Here is a 24948-nt window from a genome sequence, read left to right on the forward strand (position 1 = left end):
AAAAGGTGAGCACCACCATCAGTCCTGTCTCATGCCAACAGTAAAGCATCCAGAGACCATTCATGTGTGGGGCTGCTTCTCGTCCAAGGGAGTTAGCTCACTCACAATTTGGCCAAAGAACACAGCCCTGAATAAAGAATGGAACCAAAACATCCTCTAACAGCAACATCTAACCATCCAAAAGCAGTTTGGTGAAGAACAATGCCTTATCCAGCATAATGGAGCACCGTGCCATAAGACCAAAGTGATAATTAAGTGGCTCGGGGAACAAAACATTCTGGCAAACTCAAAGCATTGATTATGAAAGAATGGGTTGCCATCGGTCAGGATTTGGCTCAGAAGTTGATTGAAAGCATGCCAGGGCAAACTGCAGAGGTCTTGGAAAAGAAGGGCCAACACTATAAATATTGACTCTTTGCATAAACATATCGATGAAAGCCTTTAAAACTTATATAGTGCTTGTAATTCTACTTCAAAACATTGCAGAAACAACTGACACAAAGATATAAAAACACTCAAGCAGCAAACTTTTTGAAAACCAATATTTGTGTCATTCTCAAAACCTTTGGCCACTACTGTACAAATTCAGTAAGGGATCAAATAATTATTTCCCGCACCATTTACACTGGGTAAGTTTGAGCCATTCATTTTTAGTTCAGACTGTTTATAAAAGGGTGAATGTAGCCTTCAGTGAAGTGTTTATCTCCTCACCATTTAGGTGTTCTGAAAGTAGACCTGTTGAGAGTGGATCTAGGAACCCCAGGGACACCGCACAAGATACTCTGCCAGCTTCTCTGCTTTATCACCATTTTTGACTCTAAAAATAACCATAGTTTGCAAAATAAACCTCACTTTGCATTAAATATGACTTGAAAGCAGCGATTGAGAACATAAACTCAACAGAAAACTCACAGACTTCTATTTAACTGGACTGTTTTTGGAAGCAGAAGCCCCCTGCTGGCCATTTAAAGGAATGCAGGTTAAAGGCACTTCTGCACTCCCTTAGCTTCTTAGACCCAGGACCATCATTTGTATACAGTTAATGCACTTTACACACACATATAAGCAATGTTTAAAAAAATTAAGGCAGACTCTGTATTCTTTTTGTGAATGCTATGAGACCTCTTTGAGCTTCTAGGGGACCCTGGTTAGGAAACATTAAGCTACTATGATGTGTTAGTAATTTATAATGTTACAGATTACAGTTTTACAGTTTTAAAATGTGAAACTTTTATTTGTAATATTTATTCTTCAGCTTTATTATTTTTACTTTGTGTCGAGTAAACTATTTCTGTAGTTCTCCCACTTCTGTCTTTTAATAAATTCCTAGATTTGTGGACGGACAAACCCAAAGTAGGCTACCCGCTGTAACCGAACAGCTCAGCTCCCTTTGATGGAGAGAAATCTCCGCTCAGACCGCTTAAAATCTCATTTTCCTATATGATCTCCGATGATTGAGGAGCGGCAATGATCCCCCCCCCCCCCCCCCCCCCTGTCCCTCTCTCTCTCCTACTCTGGCCCTCCTCCATGCCTCCTTTCCCCTCCCTCCCTCCCACACGCATTCATAGTCTACAGACCGACAGGCTGGGCGACCCCCCTCCCCCCCTTCCATCATTTTCCCATCCCTTACTCGCTTCCCTACAACAAATATGGCCGCGAAATCTGACGGTGCACCCGTCTCTCTCCGAAACGCAATCCCACCCGAGTGCCCCTCCAGGTCGGACCCGCGGCCTCCCCAGCGCCGTCCCGACGAGCAGCGCTATACCCTCTCGGACTGCTGCTGGACGCTGTGCGCCCTTCTGGTGTTCTTCGCGGACGGGGCCTCAGACCTGTGGCTGGCCGCGGACTACTACCTAAGGAAGTACTACCCGCAGTTTGTACTGACTCTGGTCTTTGTGATAGTCCCGTCCGTGGTCGTGCAAGTGTTGAGCTTCCGATGGTTCGCCTACGATTTCTCGGAAACCGTGGAAAGCGGCACTGCCGCGGCCGCCGTGGTGGCAGCGTCGGAGCGCGACATCAGCACCAAGGACAGCGGCGAGCGGGGCGCTGGCCGCTCTGCCGCGGCCGGGGTGCTGCCAGGGCCGGGCACCGGGGGAGGAGCCCGGGGGTGCTGCAGAGTCTTCGTCTGGCTCTTCCAGGCTCTCATTCACATCTTTCAGCTGGCACAGGTCTGGAGGTAAGTCAGAACACTCAAAGCGTGATCTGAGCCAAGGGGGGACTACACATTGTGGCTGTGTGTGTGGGGGGGTCTTTCAAAGCACAGCATCACTCCCTGTAGTTATGAAACCTAATCATTCAGGGAGGACTGCGCCCAAAATGCCAGAATATCTTTTTGTATTGTTTGACGTCTTTCACGAGCATGGAAAGGCAGATTTAGACTCCACCCTTCCACTCCCCCAACCCCCTGGCTGGCTTCTAGGTCAATCATCTGTCTGAAAATCACCAACTCATCCACACCAATCCCCTTCAAATGAAGTAAAATGGGAGGAAAACAAGAAGGAAGAAAAATCCTCTTGTCTGTTCAGTAGGAGGAAGGAGCCTGACTGCTCAAGAAGAAGGATAATAGTCATAAATGTCAGGAGAGTTGCTTCACATTTACAGTGATACTTGCCTCTCTATCACTGTTTGGTGTATTTTTGGTTCCTACCTTGAGGCTCTGGCTCTTATGTTTGCAAAATCCATATTCTCAAACCTCCCAACAGTTTTTTCCCTTCGAGCCATGTTCATACCCAAACATGTTTAATTACTGGGCGCTAAAAACAAACCGGTGTACACTTTGGCATTGTTCTCAAATAGATGGCAGTAGGTCTGTAGGTCAGCTACTCAAGCAGTGATGGTGAGTCGGTGCTCAAGCTTGGAGTGCCCTGATAGGCTTTGACAGGTTTGAACTGCTGCCAGCCAGGAGGAGCCATTCATCCAAACTGTAGTAGGTGGACGGTTAGACAAAATTACATTCAAAGACAAGTTGTGTTTTGCAGACATGTCAGGCTGTTGTAGAAAGAAAGATGCAAATCAGTTGTTTGATTTATCCGTAGGCCTGCATAATCTCTGTCCTCTCTCGCTCTCGCTCTTCCTGCCTCTTTAGACAGCCCTATGGGTAATAACATATATTGATTCCTTATTTCCTCCTGGAGACTAGTGTGAGAGAGCGTGTCCTGGATCACATTAAAACATTGTGGCGGCACAGAATTACCGGTAATGCCATTAAAGCTGTGGTGCGTGCCCCGTTCATTGCCGTTCTGCTGCTGCTGCTCTCAGAGCAGCGTGTCTGCACATTAAGAGGATTACCGCTGTGTGTTTTACCCTCAGCTGTTAACTCAGGAATGAGTCGTCACTGATACACAATTAGTCAGGTGAACCGGGATCAATTTGGGCCGGCTACCAGAATTGAATGTCAGTGCGCTTGAGATGTGATACGGGCTCGTGTCACACACAGGGCGTGCGATGACACTGTTTGTGTGTGTGTGTGTGCGTCCTCTTGTGTGGCTGAGTCTTTGACCCTCGTTATTGCACATATGCTCTATTTTCCCAGTCTGTTCCATCCCAAGGCACGCTTTGTGTAGCAGGGACCAGAACAAAAAAAGGGTTACACAATCTCCCCTGTGGTTCAGTGGGCTTGTTGACATAGGGCTTCTCTGACCCTTCTCCCCGAGGCAATTACTGAGGCGATTATAGCATCAGTCCTCCGTGACAACCACCGGTGATTTTCCAACATGTAGATGCTCTGTAGCGATAATCGTTTACACTCTGTATATTTGCATAGTGCAAACACATTTGTGCAGAAATATGTGTGCTTTTCTGCAGCATCCTGTTTGGTACCTATACAAGGTCACTGCAGAACGAATGGAGGTGGGACTACATGTCAGCAAAAGCTCAAGAATTCAACAAAGGATTTGCAGCGAGCTCTTTTCTCCCTTCTAACCTTCAGCCTTGAAGGTTTTCTCTCCGCAGCTCCTCGTATTTTACTTTTTCTGAACTCCTTGGACTTATTTTATTTGAAGAGAGACTGGAGACAAGCTTCACACATTCCCCCCTCTGATGTCTGTACTAAAATTATAACCACAGAGCTGCTTAGTTCAGTTTCAGTTTAATCTAAATCCCAGTGGGGCAAGTAACCAGCTTTCTGGCAAGAAGTACTGACGGCTCCCAGAGTTTGGAATAATGAGTTATGACTTCTGAGAGTCTGTGTTTGATGTCCAAAAGTTTTTGAAGCACAGCATTAAAGCCTAATCTGCCTTTTCCATCTCACAAAAACTAATGCACCGCTGAAAGTTTCTGAAATATATCTGCCTCTGATACTCAGGTATGTCCACGCCTTGTATTTGGGCGTGCAGAGCCGCTGGCACGGAGACCCAGAGCGGCGTCACTACTATTGGCGCATGATGTTTGAGAGCGCTGATATCAGCATGCTTCGTCTTCTGGAGTCCTTTCTGAAGAGCGCCCCTCAGCTCGTGCTGCAGCTCACCATCATGATCCGGGCCAATCAGGTGCTGCCCCTTCAGGGTAAGTGCCCCCAAAACGACCAATCACCACAGCCATCATGCACATGATCACATCAGTCAGTCATGAGTCTGCAGCCCACACTGTACGCACGCTGTGAGCGATGAGTCACTTGAGCTCGCCTCAATCAGGCTCCCACTGAGATGAGGGAAGTGCATTTTCTTTCTGTGCTACATGGTGAGACAGTTAACTCACAGCCATTTCTATCCCATCTTACTCCTCTTGCCAAATCTCTGTCTCTCTTCCTCCCTCTTCTCCGCTCTCTCCCCAGGGCTTTCAGCTTCTGCCTCACTGATATCCCTCGCCTGGATGATCTCCTCCTACCAGAAAGTCCTGAGGGACTCCCGAGACGATAAGCTACCCATGACCTACAATGCAGTGATAGTTCAGATTCTGTGGCACTTATTTACCATCGGAGCTCGCACACTGGCGTTTGCCCTCTTTGCCTCCGTGTTCCAGCTTTACTTTGGCATCTTCATCGTGGCCCACTGGTGCATCATGACGTTTTGGATCATTCAAGGCGAAACGGACTTCTGCATGTCCAAATGGGAGGAAATCATCTATAACATGATGGTGGGTATTGTCTATATCTTCTGCTGGTTCAGCGTCAGAGAGGGGCGCACCTGCTGCAGGATGCTCATCTACAGTCTCACTGTGTTTGTTGAGAATGTGGCGCTCACCACCTTCTGGTACCTGTACCGCAGCACTGGCGAGCGCCAGAGTACCTTAGACTTTTACGCTGTCATGATGGTGTGCGTGGTGGCCAGCAGCTACGCTCTGGGCACCTTCTTCATGTTTGTGTATTACTGCCTGCTGCACCCTGACGGTGCAGTTTCAGGGTGGAGTTACATAGTGGAGAAGGAGGTGCCCGTGGAGGCTCTGGCCTCGCCAGCCTCCAGCCTCCCTCCTGACCTGGTAAGCAGCCCTCCCAGGACCCTTCAGAGAACTAAAGGGTCAGACAGAGAGCCGGGGATAGATGGGGATGTGTTTAAGGTGCGGCCACCTCGGGGAGCTCAGACCCCAGTGCCTCATCTCACACCCAGGACAGAGGGCCCCGTCATCCGGATAGACCTGCCCAGGAAGAAGTACCCCGCCTGGGACGCTCACTTCATCGACCGTCGGCTGCGTAAAACCATCCTGGTGCTCGAGAGTGCTGCCCCCGTTACACCGAGGATTCAGTACCGCTGCCTGAGCACTCCCAAAGAAGTGATGGAGTACGAAACCACCGTGTAATGCGCCGATGGTGCTGTGACTCAGCTTGTTCCTGTGTGGACATCCTGCCTTAAATAAAAATGGCAGGAGGATGACTCTCACTGAGTGGTCAGGTTTAACTCCACACTTACTTAACGGCTCTCTGTTCTGGCCACAAACAGCCACATCAGGGGATGGAGTGTTGCGTGTTTACTTTCTACATGGGGCAAGATTCTGCGATATTGTCTGGTGACGGTGCATATTTTGGTTTCTGTATCATTTCTCAGGTCAGGATGTGTTACAGAAAGATATGGAAGGTAGAGAGGATCACAGGCAGGCAGAGAAGAGGACCTGTTATCAGTCAGAGGCAGAAAGTCCTCCTCGGCGAAGGTGCTTCAGCAAATCCTCGTCAGGTGGTCGACAACAGAGACAAGCCTTCAACATGCATGATTATTTATGGCAGCTAAAACTCAAACATCACCGAGTGAGTAGGTAGACTCGCACTGCATTTTTAAACACCATCTTATGTAGACGCAGCACGGGTAGTGGTCTCCCGAATCACAATTTTCCATAGCTATTCACTCATGTTGAAGGAGTCTCTGAAAATGCTGTTTCTAATCCGAAGGGCACATCAAAAGCAACATTTGAGTTGAATGTAAAAACAGTTGAAAATGTGATTATTTGTGACAAGGCTTTGAGCATTTTCATGCTGTTAGTGGGATTGTCATCATTCCTGTGACACTATATTTGTTTTTTGTTTTTAAGGTAAGCTATGTGCGTGTTTACAAGCAATCTGTTATTTTGGGGACATGCCATCACTATTATAACAAGATGCACTTTCCTCCAGAATGTGTATGTACTGAACACTGCATTTTACAGGACTCAACAGCTGTATTTTCATACTGCATCCATCTTCCACAACAAAAACAAAACAGGACAGATGATACTTTACATGTAAAATACTGTAAAATGAAGAAGTTGTTGCAGAGGGACAGCACTGTCTGTATTTGTACTGTATTCATATTTTGTTGTCTGAACAGTGTTTTAAAAAATAGCTGCAGACTCCTAACAGAATAGCTTTGATATTACTGATGGTACAGGCATGTAGTACTTTTGGTAGCCCTTTATTTTGCCAGTCTGTGATTTCCTAATAATTTCCTCAAAAGCTTTTTAGGACTAGTTTTGTAGTTTGGCACAAGCAGATCAATAACATCCAGAGAAATTTTAGTGAACATATTAAAGCACAGCATTAAAATCACTTGTCTAACTCCTCTTCGCAGATCTTTTGGGTCTTATAGGGTGTGGGGCATACCCCCTGTTAATTGGGTGTGTGTTGACACATCACTCTAGAGCACAATCCTATTAGGATCTGGGAAATTTGGATGCTGGCGCTCCTCCTAGGGCTGTTTATTGTGTTCCTTGAAAATGAGAAAGGCCATGTTTGGTGCATGGTACATAGTCTGGTTTGAGGAAATCACTGCTACAGTAGCAGAGATGTGAACAGAGGCAAACAGACTGTTGCCTCTGTTCACAAAACAGACTCCTTTTGCGCTGTGTTGTGAAAGCCTATTGGCCGAGAGTCTCCCAAAGAATTAATTCTGCTGACGACAATCAGAAAGTGATGACAAAGCTTTTTGGTGCCATTCGTGGGCAGCTGAGAATCTTCAGCTTCACTTTTATATAAAGAGGAAAGAAAGAGAGCGCTTGGAGAAAACTAAGCAAAATCACAGGACCCTTGTAAATTGTGGAAATATTGTACTTATTACTTAAATCCAGAGTCGTTCTTCTTTTGTCTGTAAGGGGCAGATATTTGAAAAAGGGACTTTATTCTTTTGAGTAAAGCTCAAAGTTACATCCACGTGAATTCCAGTCCACCCGTTACAGTTTACAGTTTTTTTTAGTATATATAATTCATTCATTCTACGCTAATTATTGTAAACAGTGTTTTTGTATTTGTAGACAAATTGCCAACAGCTTTACACGTTTTGTTGACCTCCTGAAGGTTTTGGATGCATTCTTGTAAACTGTGCATGTGGAGACCGAAAGAAGGACTGGGTTTGCAGTCAACTATCACCTGAAGAGGATTTAGCTTTTTAGAAGCTTTTATTTTAAAGTCACCTGCGTAAAACAGTGATCAGTGCATGTAACTGGAACTCGTGGCCCAGATATCAGATATGAGTGAGCCCTTTTTTATTACAATTTACCCCAGTGTAATAGCAGTTTACAAATTCACCTAACAAATTAAAGCTTTCCAGTTCGGACCCTTGTGGTTGCGGGGCATCCAGCATATAAAATCTGCCAAATCAAACATGCAGCACTACCTCCTGTCACGAGTCACGACCCCGTGAATTAGGGAGCTGCTGAAAGTAGCACCACCCGAATTGAAATAATTGTTAAAAATGGACTGTTCAGCACAGTCCATTTTTAACTATAATTAGTGACAAATTACACTGAATTAAAGTCATTTTACATGAATCTTTTGAGGAAATTATTTTTAATTAATGGACTTATAAAATAAAGTTTTACCTTCCTTTCTTTTATCAGGGTTGTTTTTCTATAGAATAGTCACACAGGAGAGATTTTCTGACTTTTGTGTGTGTGTGTGTGTGTGTGTGTGTGTGTGTGTGTGTGTGTGTGTGTGTGTGTGTGTGCGCGCGCGCGCGCGCGCAAGCTCACATACCAGCATGTGTATGGGTGTATGTGGGAGAGTCCTGCCGTGTCCATTTAAATAATTTGAAGCTGTGTCTATGACAGTTTTGTTGTAAACACCGTCCTTTAAGCTGGTTTTTCCCAGATGGCAGAAACAAAAGAGAAAAAAAAAAGACCACAGAGCACCTTTACCACGCCTGCTGCAGTCAAAGAAAAAAAAAAAGCCAGAGAGGCTTTGATTATGGTGCTAACTCAATCCATCAATAACAACCACACAATGTACCATAAAATGAGTTTGTTGTGGCAGGAGTTGGGTGGGGCTGTACCTCAAACACAAAAGCTAGAATCTAAAAGCCTTAAGCTGGTCATGCCAGACTGTTGCTGTTCAGAGCAAGAAAAAAAAGATGGAACAAGAAGGTGGAGATGATTTCATGATGTTGTTGTTGCTAAAATAAAGAGCAGTGTGTTTACCTGACCATCTGTTACTATCTTTTTGCATAGATAGAGGGTGAATGACTGTAATGAGTCGGAACAACAGGCTAGATGTAGGCAAACAAACATTGATTTTAGTCAACCAAAACATGATGACACATAAAATTCTATCCATGTGCATGTTTCAACCTGCAGCATGTTGATAGAGGTTGATATTATCAAGACTCAAGACTTTTTTTTTTTTTACATTGATTTAATACTTCAGTCTTACAGTTGGTGGTGAGAAGTTTACATACACTTGTCACGGGCATCAATGTCACGGTAGTTTGAATGAACTCTACTAAGAAAAAAGGTCAATTATTCAGCCAGACTTATGGCAGAAGCAGGTTACAAAAAGTATTGATCGATTTGCAACTTTCTAAGAGATATTTGATCAAATGTTAGTGGAGGTGAGTGCATAAATTGAACCTGTATGTTTACTTTTAAGCCTGTTTGGATTAGAGAAAACCTGTGCACCCAATTCTTGTTTTTTTAAGTCCTTATAGATGTAAGCTGTACAACCATTCCACTCTGAAGAAAAATCACTTTAAAGAAATCAGCAAAAGCCCCAAATTACCACAAAATTCATGCCCATGATAAGTGTATGCAAACTTCTGAGCACAGCTGTAGATAGATACTTCAGAGGCAGATCGACAGATTGTTCTGATTAGATTGAGTCTTAATCCCATCTCTGCAGGGGATCAGTGGATTATCAGTACTAAAGTTGTCAGTACTACCCACATCTCCAAACATCAGCACAACACAATCTGCTCCCTCTTTGGCACGCTGCTTGCAGTGTAATTCCCTTAAATGGTGAAGGAAGGAAAGGACCTATTGATTGCTCCCACTCAGGAGATGGAAAAGCTTTCACACTTCAGTTTCTGTCTCGGAGAAACACTCACTACGAGACTATAAGTGTGGAACCAAAATGCAAATATTGTGCTAACCGTCCCATTAACTGTGCTTGCTGCAGTACAATGAGATAACAAGCAGCCGAGCTGTCTTTGATCTCACAATTACAGTCTCACGCTCCCACTGACTTGTTCACAAATGCTAAATAGGTGCTGCTGTAATTTTCTCAAAAGCCAAACAATGGTGTGAAAATATCACTTCAACATTTATTTCTCCTAATGAGTCACAACTGTAAAATCACAGGCAACCATACAAAGACGAGGAATTTTTTTTTACAGCTGTCAACGACATCCTGAGGAAAGCTATCTGGGGTGTGAACAAAATGAGGAGGAGGAGCGCTAAAGCGATGACAAGATCAACTGATATCTGATCTATCATAAATTAAAATTTAAAAAGTAAAGAAGAAATGGCAGAAACACCCTTCAACCATGTTACAAGCTTTAATGTTCAATAGTTTGTCCACCAGAGGGCACTGTGCAACTTGGTGCCATATGTTTAGAACACCACAAACACAAGAAACAGCTGATCTGGGCAGAGTGTAACTGAGTAATCCACGATTTGTGACAATAAAACAAAATTATTACATGGTTACCAGTTTTAAATGAAGTGTTAAAATGAACAATTTCCCCACAGCAACGGGGTTTGTCTCCACTATAGCCCCCTTTTTATTAGTACCTGGGTCAACTCGACACAGTTCACCACAGTTTTCGGAGTTTTCAATTAAGTCATAGTACCTGATACCAGGTGCCTGTTTAGTACCTGCTTGGCTGGGGTTCCAAGCATACTGAGCAGGTACTAAAATGTGACATCATCAGACTCCATGCCACCGATTTGCTGGTCAGTAGCGATGAGTCTTGAGAGGATCTCAAAAAAAATCAAAACCGCCATTTTTGAGGGAACAAGGGAAATGGCTACAAAAACAAAGCCATGGTCCCCCAAGTCTAACGAAAACCACAGCTCGAGCAGCAGGCATATTCTTGCATCAACGTCCACCTTTGTTCTAGCATTCATGTCGCGTAATAATTATGGCACAGGATGCTCTGCAGCATTACTATGACGACAACCACACACACTAGGTGGTACTGGATTGTAATGAAAAACCAGTCGATCCGAGTTGAGTCGTGGCGATCCGTGGCGATACATGACCGATCTGTGCCGAGTCCATCCAAGTAGGTACTAATGGAAAAGGGGCTTATCGGGCTGGGGCTTTTCTTTGTGACTTTTGCATGTTTTCCCCATGTCACCCATTGTCTCTGGGTACTCCAGCCTTCTCCAAAAAACTTGCAGTTAGTGGGGTTAGGTGAATTGTCTTTCTGTATTAACTCTGCAACAGACAGTCAACTTGTCCAGGGGTCATCCAGCTAGGATAGACACCCCTGCAACCCTGAATTAGATAAGCATGAAAAAATGGTTAGGTTAGCAAGGACTCATAAATAATTACACGTAACATGTGTTAGAAAAATCTGTTTATTTTTGTGAATCTAGATGGAAAAATATCGACAGATATATGATATGTTAAATCAGAAAATATCGGCACTGGTATCAGTATCAGTCTTTAAAATTCCTGTATTGGGTCACGCTCTAATGCAGACACAATAATTAAGTAAAAGAATAATGAAATACTTGGATTTTATTCAACAGAAGTGAAACACAAACTTCTTAGATGGTCCGGCCCACACAGGAAGTCATAATGTTTGTTAAATAATTCAAACACAAAGGAGATATCCAGTTAAAAAGTGAGTCCTAGCAGACAGCTCCCAGCTACAGTTACTTGGGTCATCATTCATTCACCCACACGTCTTGAGTCATTCCCAGGCCAGATGAGATATGTAATGTCCCCAGTGAGTTCTGGCTTTACCCTGGGATCCTTTCCAGTTGGGTGTGCCTGAAAAAACCCCCAAAGGGAGGCATTCGTTCACCTATTAATCAAAGCAGGACTTTAGGCCATACTAGCATTCAAGTGGATGACTTATAAATAAGTGTGCAGTTGTTATCAATAGGAAAATGATCCAAAGAGAACAAAAGTGTTTTTGTGCAAGGCTGTCAACGTGCTTTGCTATAGCTAATGCTATAAAGTTGGACATTTTAAGATGGCAGTCTTTGGAGACTGATTCACTTTTGGAGTCAGCCTCAAGTTGAACCCTAGAGGAAGTGCAGTTTTTTTGACACTGTTGCATTGGCTTCTTTCAGCTCCAGAGACTGCTGCTTTAATATAACACATCTAGAAAAAAATGTTTGCTTCCTTGTTGATTTTCAGACTTTCTTTTATGATAAAACACCAAAACATTTATAGAGCTTGAATGCTCAATAAGAGTGGAAAATTGCTAAATAAATGTCAATAAGTACATTATCAACATTTGTAGATTACACCAGCTTGACTGAATGTTTTAGGAATCGCATGTCCATAAATGGCCTATAGAATCTCTCAATCCAGCCAACATACATAAAAATCAAATAAAACTCCCAAATCAGTAAGATGCAGCGCTATGCTAAACACACAGAGGTAACTGACGGCAAAATTCTTTAACTCATTTAAACTGCAGTGTATTTCATCAGAGACCTATGCAGTGTTGCATATCAGACAACTAGCCAAATTGAAATTATTTAAATGCAACTGGAGCCTTTAGGTGGATCTGGCAATTCTATTCAGGCCCTTCGTTTAATATTATTAATAAAATTTGTTACCATGTTTTGATGTGAAAAAACACTCACCCACCTTTGATTACATTGAACACATTTTTTTTTTTTTTTAAAGAAGATTGTTAGATCAATTCATTAGTTGTTAGACCTTGATGCCCTCGGACTGAAAAATATTTATGCATATTCTGATTGATATAATTGATTAGTTGTCATAAAAGCCATTGAATATTTCCTTTGTTACTAGCCCCCTTCCCACTGTAACATTACAGCCAACCAGGTACAAGAAACTAGAATATTTTGGTGACTATATCCAATCCCCTATCAGTATTTACACGATTTAATTTGCATAATCACCCTCAAAGCCAATCAGCAAACAGAGAGGTGGGGCAAATATGCTCTTACCGGTTTCGCTTTGCCTTTTCGTTCAACTGCCACATTTCAAACTAGAATGGCGACCGCTCTCTGCGGTCTACAGTCCACTGGCAGTAAATCGGCAAAGACTCACCAAGACCAGCGCAGGAAAGCGAAGGACTCCCGGCGAAGACAGGCTGCTCTGCTGTTTCTCAGTAATATCTCACTCGACGGACGACCCCAGTGTCAACCTAGCGATGGAAATGTCGACCAGAAAGCCGCTGAGGAGCCCCAACCCAGGGACAGAGACTGCGGTGCCGCTGTTGTGCCCCAGCCGTCGGATAGTCAAGGACCTGTCGCCCAGGTGACAGACGTCGCCGCAAGCGGTAGTGGCTCATCCTCCAGTTTCCCAGGGGTGGTCGGTCCGGGTGGACCTTCTTTGGTAATGTCCGGGCCAGGTGCTGTTGGAGCTAACGAGGTATTTTTGGATAATACCAGTGCGGCCGAGACGCTAACCCCAGACACTCCTCTTTCTCCCGTCCCGACCGGACACCCGCACTGCTCCCGTGTCAAGTCAACGCCCGCCGCGCTCAGTCCCGTCGGTGCCGGTAATTCTCTGGATTCACGGCAGAGGTGAGCACATTAGTGATTTATGTGTCAACATGGGCCTTTAAACGGGGCTGCTGACTTCCGTAAGAGACGGCACCAGCTGGTATCTTCGGGGGAAGTCACTTTGATTTTAATGGGTTCCAGCATTTTCGGTATTATTAGCTATCAGTAGGTCTAAATGTTAAACACGAGCACTTAAATCAGGGTTATGTCTCTGTAATCTGGTCAAAAGTGTTCATTTGTGTCCTGAATTAAAACGATAATGTAACATGTTCTATATTCATGTCAGAAGTTGGGGAATTCCTTTGCTACGCCAGACAAAAACGATCAACAAAACATATGACATGACAAAACAGAAGCTGAAGTAAAATAAAGGAACCCATTTTTTTTATGTATATGTATACAAAATATAATAATAAAAGTGTGAATATAATATAATCATAATCGCAACAGAAGTCTGTATTAAAAGCTATATGTAATACGAAGAGGAACAGAATGAATAAAAGTCTAAAGGTAATTTTTTAATTTCAATAGAACAAATAACGTGAAATAGCTCAGTGCATGAAATAAAGCACATTTTTTAACACTCTGTGGTGAAAATACTCCAAATAATTCGCCTTTACCTCCAAACCTATAAGGCAAAGAGATTTGTGATTACAGTGAAAGTCCTAACACGTGCACACTCTTTGTTTGGGTTATGTTGTGAAAGCATTATTAATTAAAGTGGTGTTTTAATCAGGCTGAGGAATGTCTCTGGCTCACCGGGACCCAAAGTGCCAAAGAAAGTCCACTTCATCAAGAGTATGAGGCAGTACGATACCCGAGGATCCAGGTGAGTCTCAGAGCAGTGTTTGTACACATATTTCCACCCAGATTTTAGCAGAGGAATGTAAAAAAATGCAGAAAAATCTGTTTAATTTTTAAATAGGCCTTAAATATAGCAGCGTTGTACTCCTCTGTAATAAGCTGCTTATCTGGTGCACAAGCTGCAGAGGAATAACAGGGATACAGCTGCAGAGTTGTGATTGCTAAAGTGAATTTAATCACCCCTGGAAGCTTAGCAAAAGCCAAAAGAGGTGCAGTGTGGAAATTTAACACCCCATTACGGCAACAGTAAGGTAACCCAGAGGGGGCCAGGGAAATGAAATGCCACACTGCTGGCAGCTGGTTGACCACAACAGCGAAAAAAGAAATATTCTGTCTGTAAACTTTGGCACAAACATGTCAAATAATTATTTTTTTTAATCGATTATCTTACTCCCCATTTGCCATCCAACATCCACTGTCTACTTCATATCCATCCCCACATGCATACATATGTGTGTTCAGTGTTTTCTGCTGGTGCGTGCAAACCAATGACAATCCCAAACTGTCCCACAGGTTTGGCTTTCTGTTTCAGTTTGAGGCAGACACACATTGCGTGTTACTTCCTGAGCTGAAGGGAAGCTCTCATTTAGAGTTTATACCATAAGGTAATTAGCACTAATAGAAGTCAGTGTTGTAATACTGTTCCCCCCCCCCCCCAAGAGATTTGGTATCTCTCCGAGGGTCAGCCGGGCTGCGTGTTTACAGCTGAGTGTTGGCAGTGGCTGCTGACTGTATGTTATTGATGTTTTTTTTGTGGGGAGCTGTTTTTAGTACGTACTGGTTGTGGTGCTGCTCAGTAGATCAGTCTGTTTGTCTGCATTTCTGTCAGCACAGAGGAGTCCTCGTGAGTGTTTACTGTGTTTGCTGGTTGCCTGTTCCTGGTTTGAATGAATCCAGCTGTAGTTTCAGCCTCTTGTGTGTTACCAATACATTCGAGTTGCACAGAGGTTTATGCACTATATATAAGAAGAAACACAGAATCAGCTAATCTGAATTACAAACCCCAAAATACATAGAAGTTGGTCAATATGGCACTTTTTAGGTCGCCTTAATGTTTCTGCAACCCTCATATTGTACCAGAGATGGCTGAAAAATACATTTAAGGTCTGTTAAAGTTTGAGCATCGATATCTTGGGATATTATAATGTCAAGAGCAGAACCGCTCTAGTTATATGTATATGTATAAATATAAAGATTTGTGTAATGTAGAATAACAGAAACAAACCGTGCGTTGGATGTTTTATCTGTTTTCTCATATTTCACTGGAGAAAACTTTAGAAACTGTTTTTAGGGTGAACTTCTCAAAGGTCAAATCATCATGTGGGAAAGGTGGCAGCTGAAAATCATTCCACTGAAAATCAATCAGTGGCTCCCACCTGACTCCCTCATAACCAGCTGTAAAATAGAACGAAAATCACCAATATTCAGAGTTATGGACTCGCAAAGTATAGAAGTGTGGGTCTATTAGCCAAAGGCTTAGGCTTCAGACTACCAATACATGTTTCAGTCATTTTTTTCCCAATGCTGGCTCTATGAGATGTCACTGAGAGCAGATATCTCTCTACTCACATGGATCTTGCCTTTCAAACACTCTCATTTACTAGGGGCAACCATTCAGAAGAATGCTGTCTCACAGGGAGCTAAATCAGCTTGTTTCAGTAAGATAAATAGGGATTATTTTCAACTGTGAATCACACAAAGCGCTCTAGTAGAGCCTAAGGACAAAATATGGAGCTGGAAATGAGCAGAACACGTCCTCTTTAAAATATTAATTGAATATTTGCAGCGTTGCTGTTATTAAAGCAAAGAAAACGCTCTCAGTATTGGCATACCTGTGGTTTTTATGCCCTGAAAAAACGGATTGTGATCCAGATTTTATGAATACCTCTGTGACTTGAATGTAATGGTTCCCGCCTCCTGCTTTAGGTTGTTGTCGAGAGCTGTGTAGCTTTAGTACTGACAAGCGCAGAAGCGGCTGTGTGACTGATTTTGCCGTCGCTGCAGCTGATGAGTGTTCGTGTAGCTGCAGAGTAGTGGTGACTGTAGCTGTTGCTTGTAGACTGACACACCATCTGTTTTGTCTGCCTGTACTTGTTGTGTCCTGCAGGATCATGCTGATTTGTGCCAAGCGGTCGCTTTACGCTGCTTTCTCAGTGCTGCCCTATGGAGAGAGTTCAAATATCAGGTACAAAGAAAGCACCATCCCAAGCAGAGAGCACCCATCCTTCACTTTTATGTTTCCATCCTCCTCCTGTTTGATCCATATCATTCTCAAAAGGGCAGCGAGTGTGCAGGAGTGGGTGGAACGGTCACATAAATGTGTCTTTTCATGAACAGTGACCCTAAGCTGGAGGCTCAGAGGCAAAGACTCTCCTCGGTGGTGGCTGCTGATCTGCTTCCTTCTCTGGAAGGTGTGGAGATGGGTGCCTGTGGAAAGGTGAGTGCCAGCCTGATGTACTGCGATACCTACAGTATACACACGATTGAAGCTCTGCTTGTGCTGTGACTCATACTCATCTGAGACTAGCACACTGTAACTTGCCACTGAAGATTGTGCACTATATTAAAAACATACCAGACATTGAGTAGATCACTAGATCAGAGGTGGACACATTTTTATTTTCCAGAGCACTTTATTAACTAAATTATGTAAACTCCATGAAACTGGTAGACATATCAGGTTATTTTTTCTGGGTGAAAGTGTTTCCTGCACATAAAGATTTTTTTTTCCTCCATATGGAAAAAAGGGCTGCAACTTTGTGTTTTAATCTGAAGAATTTTGCCTGACTCAAAATGAGCTTAAATTGGGTGACCATGCATATAAGCACAGTGCATGTTTACTGCTAATTCTGGATATTTGATAAACATAAAAATCTGTTTTATGCTTGAGTAAATGAGCACTCTAGCTGTTAAACCTGAATAAATATCAGGTCAGAGTCATTACAGTCAGTTGCCTCGAGATTCATGAACATAGTGCTGCCTTGTATTGATTTTTAATTTATTTCATTTATTTATGTATTTTTGGGACTGGGAGTGGACGTCGGGGACCAAACTGTGATGATTTGCAGGCGGCTTCTATCCTTCGAGCTGTACTTTGCTCATCTGTGCAGTATATTCAGAGTTTGTCAAAACTGGATTGCCCTTTTTGGGGGGGAATTGGACGAGCAGATTGTTGTTTGGTTTCTTTGTGTTTGTTTGTTTTTATTGTAACTAAATATACTGATGAAAAGGTAGATACTTGACTGTCTCGTTATTCCTCAGACGGTGTCCTACGCTCAGTTTCTTTATCCAACCAATGCCTTGGTGAGACAAAAGAGCGGTGGCAGCAGCAGCGGTGGTCCACCAGATAACTGCACAGCCCAGACCCCTCAGTCACGTTTCCGAGGCAACGGGCAGAAGGGCTTCACCCCTGCTCGTCTGAACAACAGCGCGGCACAGGACCCATGTATGAAGCTTACAGATGTGTGCCTGCATCTTGATCCTAACTGACCGGAGCCGTAATTATTCACTCATTTGTGTGTGTGTGTGTGTGTGTGTGTGTGTGTGTGTGTGTGTTTTGATTTCAGATGTGGAGGAGGTGGTGGAATATGACCCCAACCTGCTCAGTGACCCTCAGTGGCCCTGCGGGAGACACAAGCGGGTTCTCATATTTGCATCATACGTGGTGAGTGAGGCTGCAGCTCTTACTTTCATTATCAGCTAGTCGGGGAGTTATTTATCAGATCGCAGCAGATGAAACCAAGCAAAACAAAAAGAAACTCGGGGGGGGGGGGGGGGGGGGGTTCATCTTACAAGCTAACTTATAAACACAGGTTTATAATAGAGGTGGTGTTCGTTCATCATCGGTTCGTCTGTGGTGTTGTTTTTGCCATCAAAACTCAACTAATTTTAACTGAGGAAATAGCATCCATGTCTCATTCACATTTTGTGTTTTATACCAGACCTCAGTGCAACTCACCAGTTCATCCACTCTGAAATAAGGCATTTACCACCCCTCCTGCTTCCCTTTAAGCCATCTTCATTCTTATTGGCTGTCCTTCCTCTGGTGGGTGGGCCAGAGGTGTTAATATTGGAAATCTTTGGAGAATTCTCTGCAAATTTGGCTGTAGGAGTCCCAGGAGGAAAAAAACGCTCATAAAAACTTTTTAAGTGTTTCTTTTTTTTAATCAGCTTAGACCTGTGATAGTTATAATTGCATTTTTATGTCCCTATCCCCACTGAAATTATAGGAACTTTAGATAATGCTTAAAAGTAAGTTCCCAGAGGAGTTCCAAGGCTGAGTGCCTGTTTTAGCAAACTAGAGATATTCTCTCCCTTGGACATCATATAAAAAACCTTCTGAGCATACACCACCTTGTTCCATTAAATCATCTGCAGCATGTGACAGAAACTAAAAGGTCCAAAATCTAAAAATGTTCGGCTGATAACCTCATAGCAGTTACAAACGAGAGCAAATGCTGACTGGAGCTGAGGCTGTTAAATGTTTAACTCTGTATCTGTATTGCTGGGGATGAGAGAAACCTGATTTTTACAGTGAGGTTTGTCCTCGAAGGAGGCGCTTTCTCTGCCATGTGAATGGATAACCAGGTTACTAATAAACCTTTCCACAAATGCAATACAAAAGACTGCAGACATGGAAAGTAACAGTGGAGCAAACACAGAATGACAACACAGAAAAGTAAATGTTTGTGTGCACGTTTGTTCTTACGACTCAATCCAAAACTCCCAGATGTCTGCAGAAGTCTCCCAAAGCATTTCTTACTTAAAAAAAGCATCAGAGGATATAAAAAAAAATCCAAAATAGTTTCCCTCATGTTTTTGTATCAGATTCCAGTCTGCCACAAGTCATTTCACATCCAAAAACTTGAAATGGGATTGTTGCAGCAGTGGATTGTGTTTGCAGGAGGCTGCTCAATATGTTTTTGTGCAGTTTCATTCAGCACCACCACACCCAGAGCAAACACTGTACATGCTGCTAGCTATAGAAGCTAACCCGCCTGTTAGTTTCTAACAAGAGATGACTTCTGCAAATAGCTACATAAATAAACTTGGATCCAGGTGGGGCTCAGTTGATGAATTTGTTATTAATCTTTGCTGGAAAGTAATGAAAAATATATATACAATGAGAAATGATTCAAGGCACGGCTGTTCCTCTGGTTTTCCATGACGCTGTGGGCCGTGATTGTACACAGTGTTACATATTTTAAAAAAAGTCATGTCTGGAAAATTTTTTTATTTTAATAGAGTTAATATATTCACTGAAGCATGCAAAATGCTACCTTCATAATATAGTTACAGAGTTACAGGCCCTCAGATTAGACACAGAGTGGTTGAGATTTGGCATTTTATTATTTTTATTTACCTTTTTTAAGTATATTTGAGCCCCATGACTTCATAAATACAGTAGATATCTACATGAAAATTTTCAAAGCAGAAAAAAACAATCACGTTGTCTAATTATACCAACACAGAGGGAATCACGACTAGGAGATCAACCTGACACTTAAAAAGAAGACATTTCATGTGACATAACCTATTATTGGCCAATTATCAATCCCATGATATGACCGTGAGATGACCCTGAAAGTCTACCCAAAATGCACTTTTTAAAGTGTTCTTCAGTAAATTATTAGAAACCAGATCAAACATCCAGGGTACCAATGCTTGTTTCTGTTCTCAGCATCACAGATATTAAGTTGCTATTAGCAAAACTAACACCAGACTTATAATCACATTGGCTAAAATATCATGCACCTTGAATTATTTATTTATTGTAATTTTCAGTAGTTTCCAGGAAAAAGTATTAATGAATGTATGAAATGACCCCCACTTGGAGTCAGATGAGGGATTCTGAGAGGGTCAGCTGATTTTATCTTATTCTGTTTGGTTTTTTTTTGTTTTTTTTTAATTGAATGACCCACGTTTAATTTTATATATAAGGGCAGATGTTATACTGACAGGACTGCACAGATTCATGTTAAAGTTTTTTTTCATGTGACTGGAGACATGATGATACACAGGTCATAAATATCCCCACACTTTCATTTTAGTCTCTAAAGCTTGGCTGCTGGAAGTTTAATATGACGGTAAATGTATGACAGTCAAAAAAAGCACAACAGGGCTTCTTTGATAGTCTTAAAATGAGCTTGATGAGTCGTACAGAAGCTCAAAGTGTAGACGACTGTGATGGAAAAGCTCCCGTCCTCTCACTCTCTGCTCTGTTATGTGTCCTCAGGCTTACAGTAACCATGTTTTCTACAGCAGGTGTGAACTTTTCTCCGTGTCCTCTGTGACCGAGTTTCTCTGAGTTTCCCTGGTTCTTTGTCTCGCCCCATCTGTCCTCCTTTGTTTCAGAAATCAGGACAGGCCAGTTTCATTTGCCTTGTAAATTGTTGTAAAGCAGTTCTGCAGTCATGTTGAAGAGTAAATAAACCCTTTATCTCCAGCTCACATGATTTTATTGTTCCTCAGCTGACTGCGTCACTCGTCTCTGACCTCCAGCATGAGTGTGCTGGTGAAGCAGTCCTTATCAACACAAGCAAAGCTGAAACGCTTTACTGCGGCTGTTATTCCTGGCAGTTCCATATTGACACGGCGGTTTTGTTTTTCCATCTCTGCAGACGACAGTCATTGAATACGTGAAACCATCTGACCTGAAGAAGGACATGAATGAGACTTTCAAGGAGAAGTTTCCCCACATTAAACTGACACTGAGCAAGATAAGAAGGTGCAGATTTCTCACATTCCTCTCTGATTTTCAGAGTTTGAGCCTTTTAAAGATTCGGCCTCGGTCTGTAATCTGGTTCAGAGTGTACACACAATACGCCCTTCTTAGAAAACTGATGACTGTGACTTCTCACCTCCTCTAGCCTGAAGAGAGAGATGAGGGCCGTGAGCGAGGAGTGCGGCCTCCAGCCGGTGACCATAGCAATGGCTTTTGTTTACTTTGAGAAGCTGGTGCTGCAGGGACGCCTCAACAAGCAGAACAGGAAGCTGGTGGCGGCGGCGTGCGTGCTGCTGGCTGCAAAGATCAGCAGCGATCTGAGAAAGCCAGAAGTTAAACAGCTGATTGATGTGAGTAAAGTTTCCACTCAGAAAACAAAACAGGATGTGTTTAAATGTAACTACCTACCTTTCTCTGCTCATACGAGAGCAGTAACTAGTGTGCAGTGTAGTGCTAAAACCAGACTTTAACTGACCCACAATCATATAATGCAGTGCATTCTTCAGGACCAACAGAAACAGAACAGTTTTTACAATAATATAAACTCAGCTCTGCAGAACATCTGCAGTCTCAAAAAAGACTAAAACCTGTAGATTTTCTTTCACTTAGTTTTTCTAAACTCTTAATTTTCATTTGAGTTAGCGAAAATGTTTTATAATAGCGAGTTTTAAGTCAACTGTGATAATCGTGGTCTGCATACTGCCAGCTTTCAGTTTAACTTTTTATTAACGTAAGCTAGCTGTGGATAGCAGCTGAAAACTGTTATGACTTCTATTGTCATTTTTAACTGTAAGAAGAAACTAATCATTAGTGAAGGTTCAGTTCACTACATTTACTTTACAGGTGGTGAACGGGCCTGCGGGTCCAGTCAGCTGGACCCAAGAACCTTTTCACTGGTTTGGTGTAATAACAGGCATGCAGTGCCATTAAACTTAAAAAAAATGAAGAAACGTGCACTGCTCTCAAAAAACCCAACACATTTTAAAACCTTATTCGGTGTAAAGTCGACAAACTAAGTCTCGACTGTGGAGGCAGAATTGTTGAAGTAACTTTAGGTTTAACCCTGTTCTCAGTGTTACATGTTTGGCTCATGTCTTACTGTTATTCCCAAGATCAGTACGCACAAAATCTACGCCTACCAGCCAAAAAGTTCTTTGGAAAATGGTGTCGCCTTTCATGGAAGATCAGACCTCAGTTCAAACATAGGCTCCTAATTTTTCCTGTTAGCAGAGGGTCATTTTAAAACACTTTTATCTTTCTGTGAACCTTAATACTGTGAAATAGGGCAACTAAATCTTGCACTTACTGACCTTTTATATGAATTTTTCAAGGAGGCTAGTTTGAATCCTGTCTTTCTATTTGATCTGAGAGAACAGTGCTGAAACTGTCTCAGTGTCACTGTTTTAGGAACACATCACTGTGTCGATGCTTATAAAATATGCATCCAACAGGAGGAAAGGCGAGGAATAAATCTGTTTTTTGATTGATGCTCAACAGAAAGAGATCTAAAGCTGTGCACTGAGGTCCGCAAACTGTTTGTTAGAGATCTGATTGGTCAGTAATTGGTGGTTTCTTACAGGCTGAACTCTTATGTTGAACAAAATATGCTTAAAAATAAGTTACCATGACAATGAACCACCTTCATAACACTAAAGAAAACTCAGGGTTGAACCTGAAGTTAGCTTAATAATATGGAGTCCTGCTTCATGGTGCAGGTCTATTTAATAACAAAAAAAAAGAAAGAAAAAGATATCACAGATCATTTAAGTCAACTGTTGGCATGGACAAAGCAACAGGACAAATCATCATCATCACCACCTGTTTCTTCCTCTGCTTTTTCTCTCCGTGGACGAGCAGAAGCTGGAGGAGCGTTTCCGCATAAACAGACGCGAACTGATTCCTCTGGAGTTCCCGGTACTGGTTGCCTTGGAGATGGGACTATATCTCCCCGAGAGCAAGGTCATGCCGCACTACCGAAGGCTGGTACAGCAAGGTTAGACCAGACTTGGCGGAGTAGGACGTGCACATGTGTGGCGTGTTGACCAGTTTATAAGCTGTGGTGTTTGAAATAAATACTTGTGGTACTATTTATTGTTGCTGTACATTAACTAGGTTACACTCAGACTTGATGGCATGTGTTTCTCTCCCTGAATGTCTTTTTGTAGGTGTGACGTTCTCATGTTGATCCAGTCATGAGCTCTATGTTAGAGATGTTCACTGAGCACATTAATGGTGCTTTTATTTTGGTTTCTTGTGGGTTTTTAGGATGCCACCCTGTTTTAACGTCTTTGTAAAGGTACGCTGTCTGTGTGTGTGTGTGTGTGTGTGTGTGTGTGTGTGTGTGTGTGTGTGTGTGTGTGTGTGTGTGTGTGTGTGTAAAAGAAAAAAAAAAACCTCATGTGCACCTTTCTTGTTACTATACAGCCTGTATAGTATTTATTGTAAAAGACATATTGCTGATTTCTTTTTTTCTTTTTTAAATGCCTTGTAAACCCACTGTGACGCTGAAGCATTTTTAGCAATGAGCCTGAAACATGACACTGTAGATCGTAAGTGGGGAAACATCTTTTCGGGGAGAAGTGGCCTTTAATTTGTTTACGTCCATTCGATATTTGTACTATGTCTCACAATTATCCAGCCAAACTCTCGTATTTACCGCGAATAGTAAGAAAACATCAGACTCCTGTGGCAGCTCTGTGTTCTGACTTTGGTGTTGGTCGTGCTTGTATCCAGTATTTCCACTGTGCTGTGGTGTCACATGCAGAGAAACAGGATGATGGAAGTTTCTTATTTATAGTAAACATTTTTTTTCCTCTTGTTGTTTTTGTTTCGTGTCATTACCCAGGGATATGTTTTGTAAAATGCACTGGTTAGTTATCTTTTAATTCTCAGGAATTCTTTTTCTTTTCTTTTTTGGTGCAGTCACACTATGGAAAAAGGGTTGGAACAAACTATGTAAAATGACCTTGAGAACGTTGCGTCAAAGACATTTTTCAGGCTTGCAGTCACTCAGTTTCAGTCTTCAAAGAAACTTTGAGTTGCAAGCAGTCTGTTAGCAAATGAATGATGTTAATTATATGCAATCAGTTTGTGATAATGTGGGAATTAACTATCTGTTGGATCTACACAAAAATTCACATGAACTGTTTTTATTTAGAATCCAACCAGGATCGCGTAGATTTAAAGGATGTAGTTGCGTGTCCTGTTCCACTCACTGGTGCAAAATGACTCTGCCAACATGTTGCAATCAGTCTGTGTGTTTGCAAATAATTCCTGTCTCACTGGTAAACCTCGAGCGAGTCTAAATTTAGAGACTTGCTTCTTTAGAAAAGGTGACCTGCAGTTGAAAGCGGTGGCCCAGATGTTGAGGGTGTAGCGCGCCGAACCTCTCTCCAAAAGCTGAACATCGGAGGTTGTCAACCTATTTTACTCTAGTGCGACTGAGCCGTTAATCTTTTGTAAAGTCAAACCCAAAGACGCCGTAGCGATCATCACTGGAAGATTGTGTTTTCATTGTGACTCCATGAATAGATGAACCGGACGGTAGAAACACGTCAAGTACAGACAAAAAGTGCCTGAAATCACAGCGGCAGTGAAATTGTTAATGATCGAAGTGACATTTCTTTGTCTTTCTGTGGTTGATCTTTAAATGTTGGTCTTGTCTGGGAAAGAATCTGTCTTCTTACTTAATGGTGATTCAGTTTACTGTGTTTGCCTGATGTGATTAAATTTAAAAAAGTGTTCAAAATAACCGATGTGCAGAAAATGTACGGTTGTTGTCGAATTGTTGGATGATCATTGTGTGTTTACACTGTTCCGTAAAATGAATGTTTTTAAAATATATTTTAAGACACTGAAAAATTAAGTTTGACTTGTCTTCTTGGCTACTAAAACAAAAACAGTCAGACACTAACAAGTGTTTCTATTATTTTTACTGTTCCCTCATGTTTGGACAGGATAGGCTAGTAGCTGACATGCAGGTGGAGTACATGTTCACCCAGTTACATCAGTAGATATTAATTCAACACAGCACT

At 42.4% G+C, this 24948-nt stretch overlaps 3 protein-coding genes and 1 long non-coding RNA gene across 5 annotated transcripts in view; 2 read left to right on the plus strand and 2 right to left on the minus strand.

Moving 5' to 3' along the window:
- Positions 1-1574: 1574 nt before the first annotated feature.
- Positions 1575-8815, plus strand: xkr7a (XK related 7a). The gene is made up of 3 exons (XM_080295683.1): positions 1575-2176; positions 4304-4503; positions 4772-8815. Exons 1-3 carry the CDS (start codon positions 1650-1652, stop codon positions 5731-5733), a joined length of 1689 nt encoding a protein of 562 aa, XP_080151809.1. The 5' UTR covers positions 1575-1649; the 3' UTR covers positions 5734-8815.
- A 2357-nt stretch (positions 8816-11172) lies between these two features.
- Positions 11173-13007, minus strand: LOC145423350 (uncharacterized). The gene is made up of 2 exons (XR_013904390.1): positions 12869-13007; positions 11173-11608 (listed from the first exon to the last, which is right to left on the minus strand). It is a non-coding gene; the product is annotated as an uncharacterized LOC145423350 (long non-coding RNA).
- On the plus strand, positions 11707-24775 carry cables2a (Cdk5 and Abl enzyme substrate 2a). Of its 2 annotated transcripts, XM_080295684.1 has the most exons (9): positions 11709-13347; positions 14063-14155; positions 16298-16375; positions 16528-16627; positions 17452-17635; positions 17757-17854; positions 20811-20917; positions 21060-21264; positions 22772-24775. In XM_080295684.1, exons 1-9 carry the CDS (start codon positions 12812-12814, stop codon positions 22910-22912), a joined length of 1542 nt encoding a protein of 513 aa, XP_080151810.1. In that variant the 5' UTR covers positions 11709-12811; the 3' UTR covers positions 22913-24775. The 2 variants fall into 2 exon arrangements, with proteins under 2 accessions (XP_080151811.1, XP_080151810.1); XM_080295685.1 differs by lacking the exon at positions 16298-16375 and having other exon boundaries at positions 11707-13347.
- A 56-nt stretch (positions 24776-24831) lies between these two features.
- The window catches only part of LOC145423349 (proteasomal ubiquitin receptor ADRM1-like), a 17371-nt gene continuing 17254 nt past the window's right edge, over positions 24832-24948 (minus strand). Inside the window, exon 10 of the mRNA XM_080295686.1 lies at positions 24832-24948. This exon is cut by the window's right edge and continues 230 nt beyond it. The gene's annotated coding sequence lies outside the window, so the exon portion shown is untranslated.

The sequence above is a fragment of the Astatotilapia calliptera genome, chromosome 20 (genome assembly GCF_964374335.1).
Source record: "Astatotilapia calliptera chromosome 20, fAstCal68.1, whole genome shotgun sequence".
In the NCBI taxonomy this organism is placed as follows: domain Eukaryota; kingdom Metazoa; phylum Chordata; class Actinopteri; order Cichliformes; family Cichlidae; genus Astatotilapia; species Astatotilapia calliptera.

Excerpts from the sequence above, each read along its gene's own strand:
- xkr7a (XM_080295683.1), top strand. The coding sequence starts at position 1,650 with ATGGCCGCGAAATCTGACGGTGCACCCGTCTCTCTCCGAAACGCAATC. Across the intron at positions 2,177-4,303 it reads CAGCTGGCACAGGTCTGGAG|GTATGTCCACGCCTTGTATT; the intron begins GTAAGTCAGAAC and ends TCTGATACTCAG. Across the intron at positions 4,504-4,771 it reads TCAGGTGCTGCCCCTTCAGG|GGCTTTCAGCTTCTGCCTCA; the intron begins GTAAGTGCCCCC and ends CTCTCTCCCCAG.
- cables2a (XM_080295684.1), top strand. The coding sequence starts at position 12,812 with ATGGCGACCGCTCTCTGCGGTCTACAGTCCACTGGCAGTAAATCGGCA. Across the intron at positions 17,855-20,810 it reads TCATATTTGCATCATACGTG|ACGACAGTCATTGAATACGT; the intron begins GTGAGTGAGGCT and ends CCATCTCTGCAG. Across the intron at positions 21,265-22,771 it reads AAGTTAAACAGCTGATTGAT|AAGCTGGAGGAGCGTTTCCG; the intron begins GTGAGTAAAGTT and ends GTGGACGAGCAG.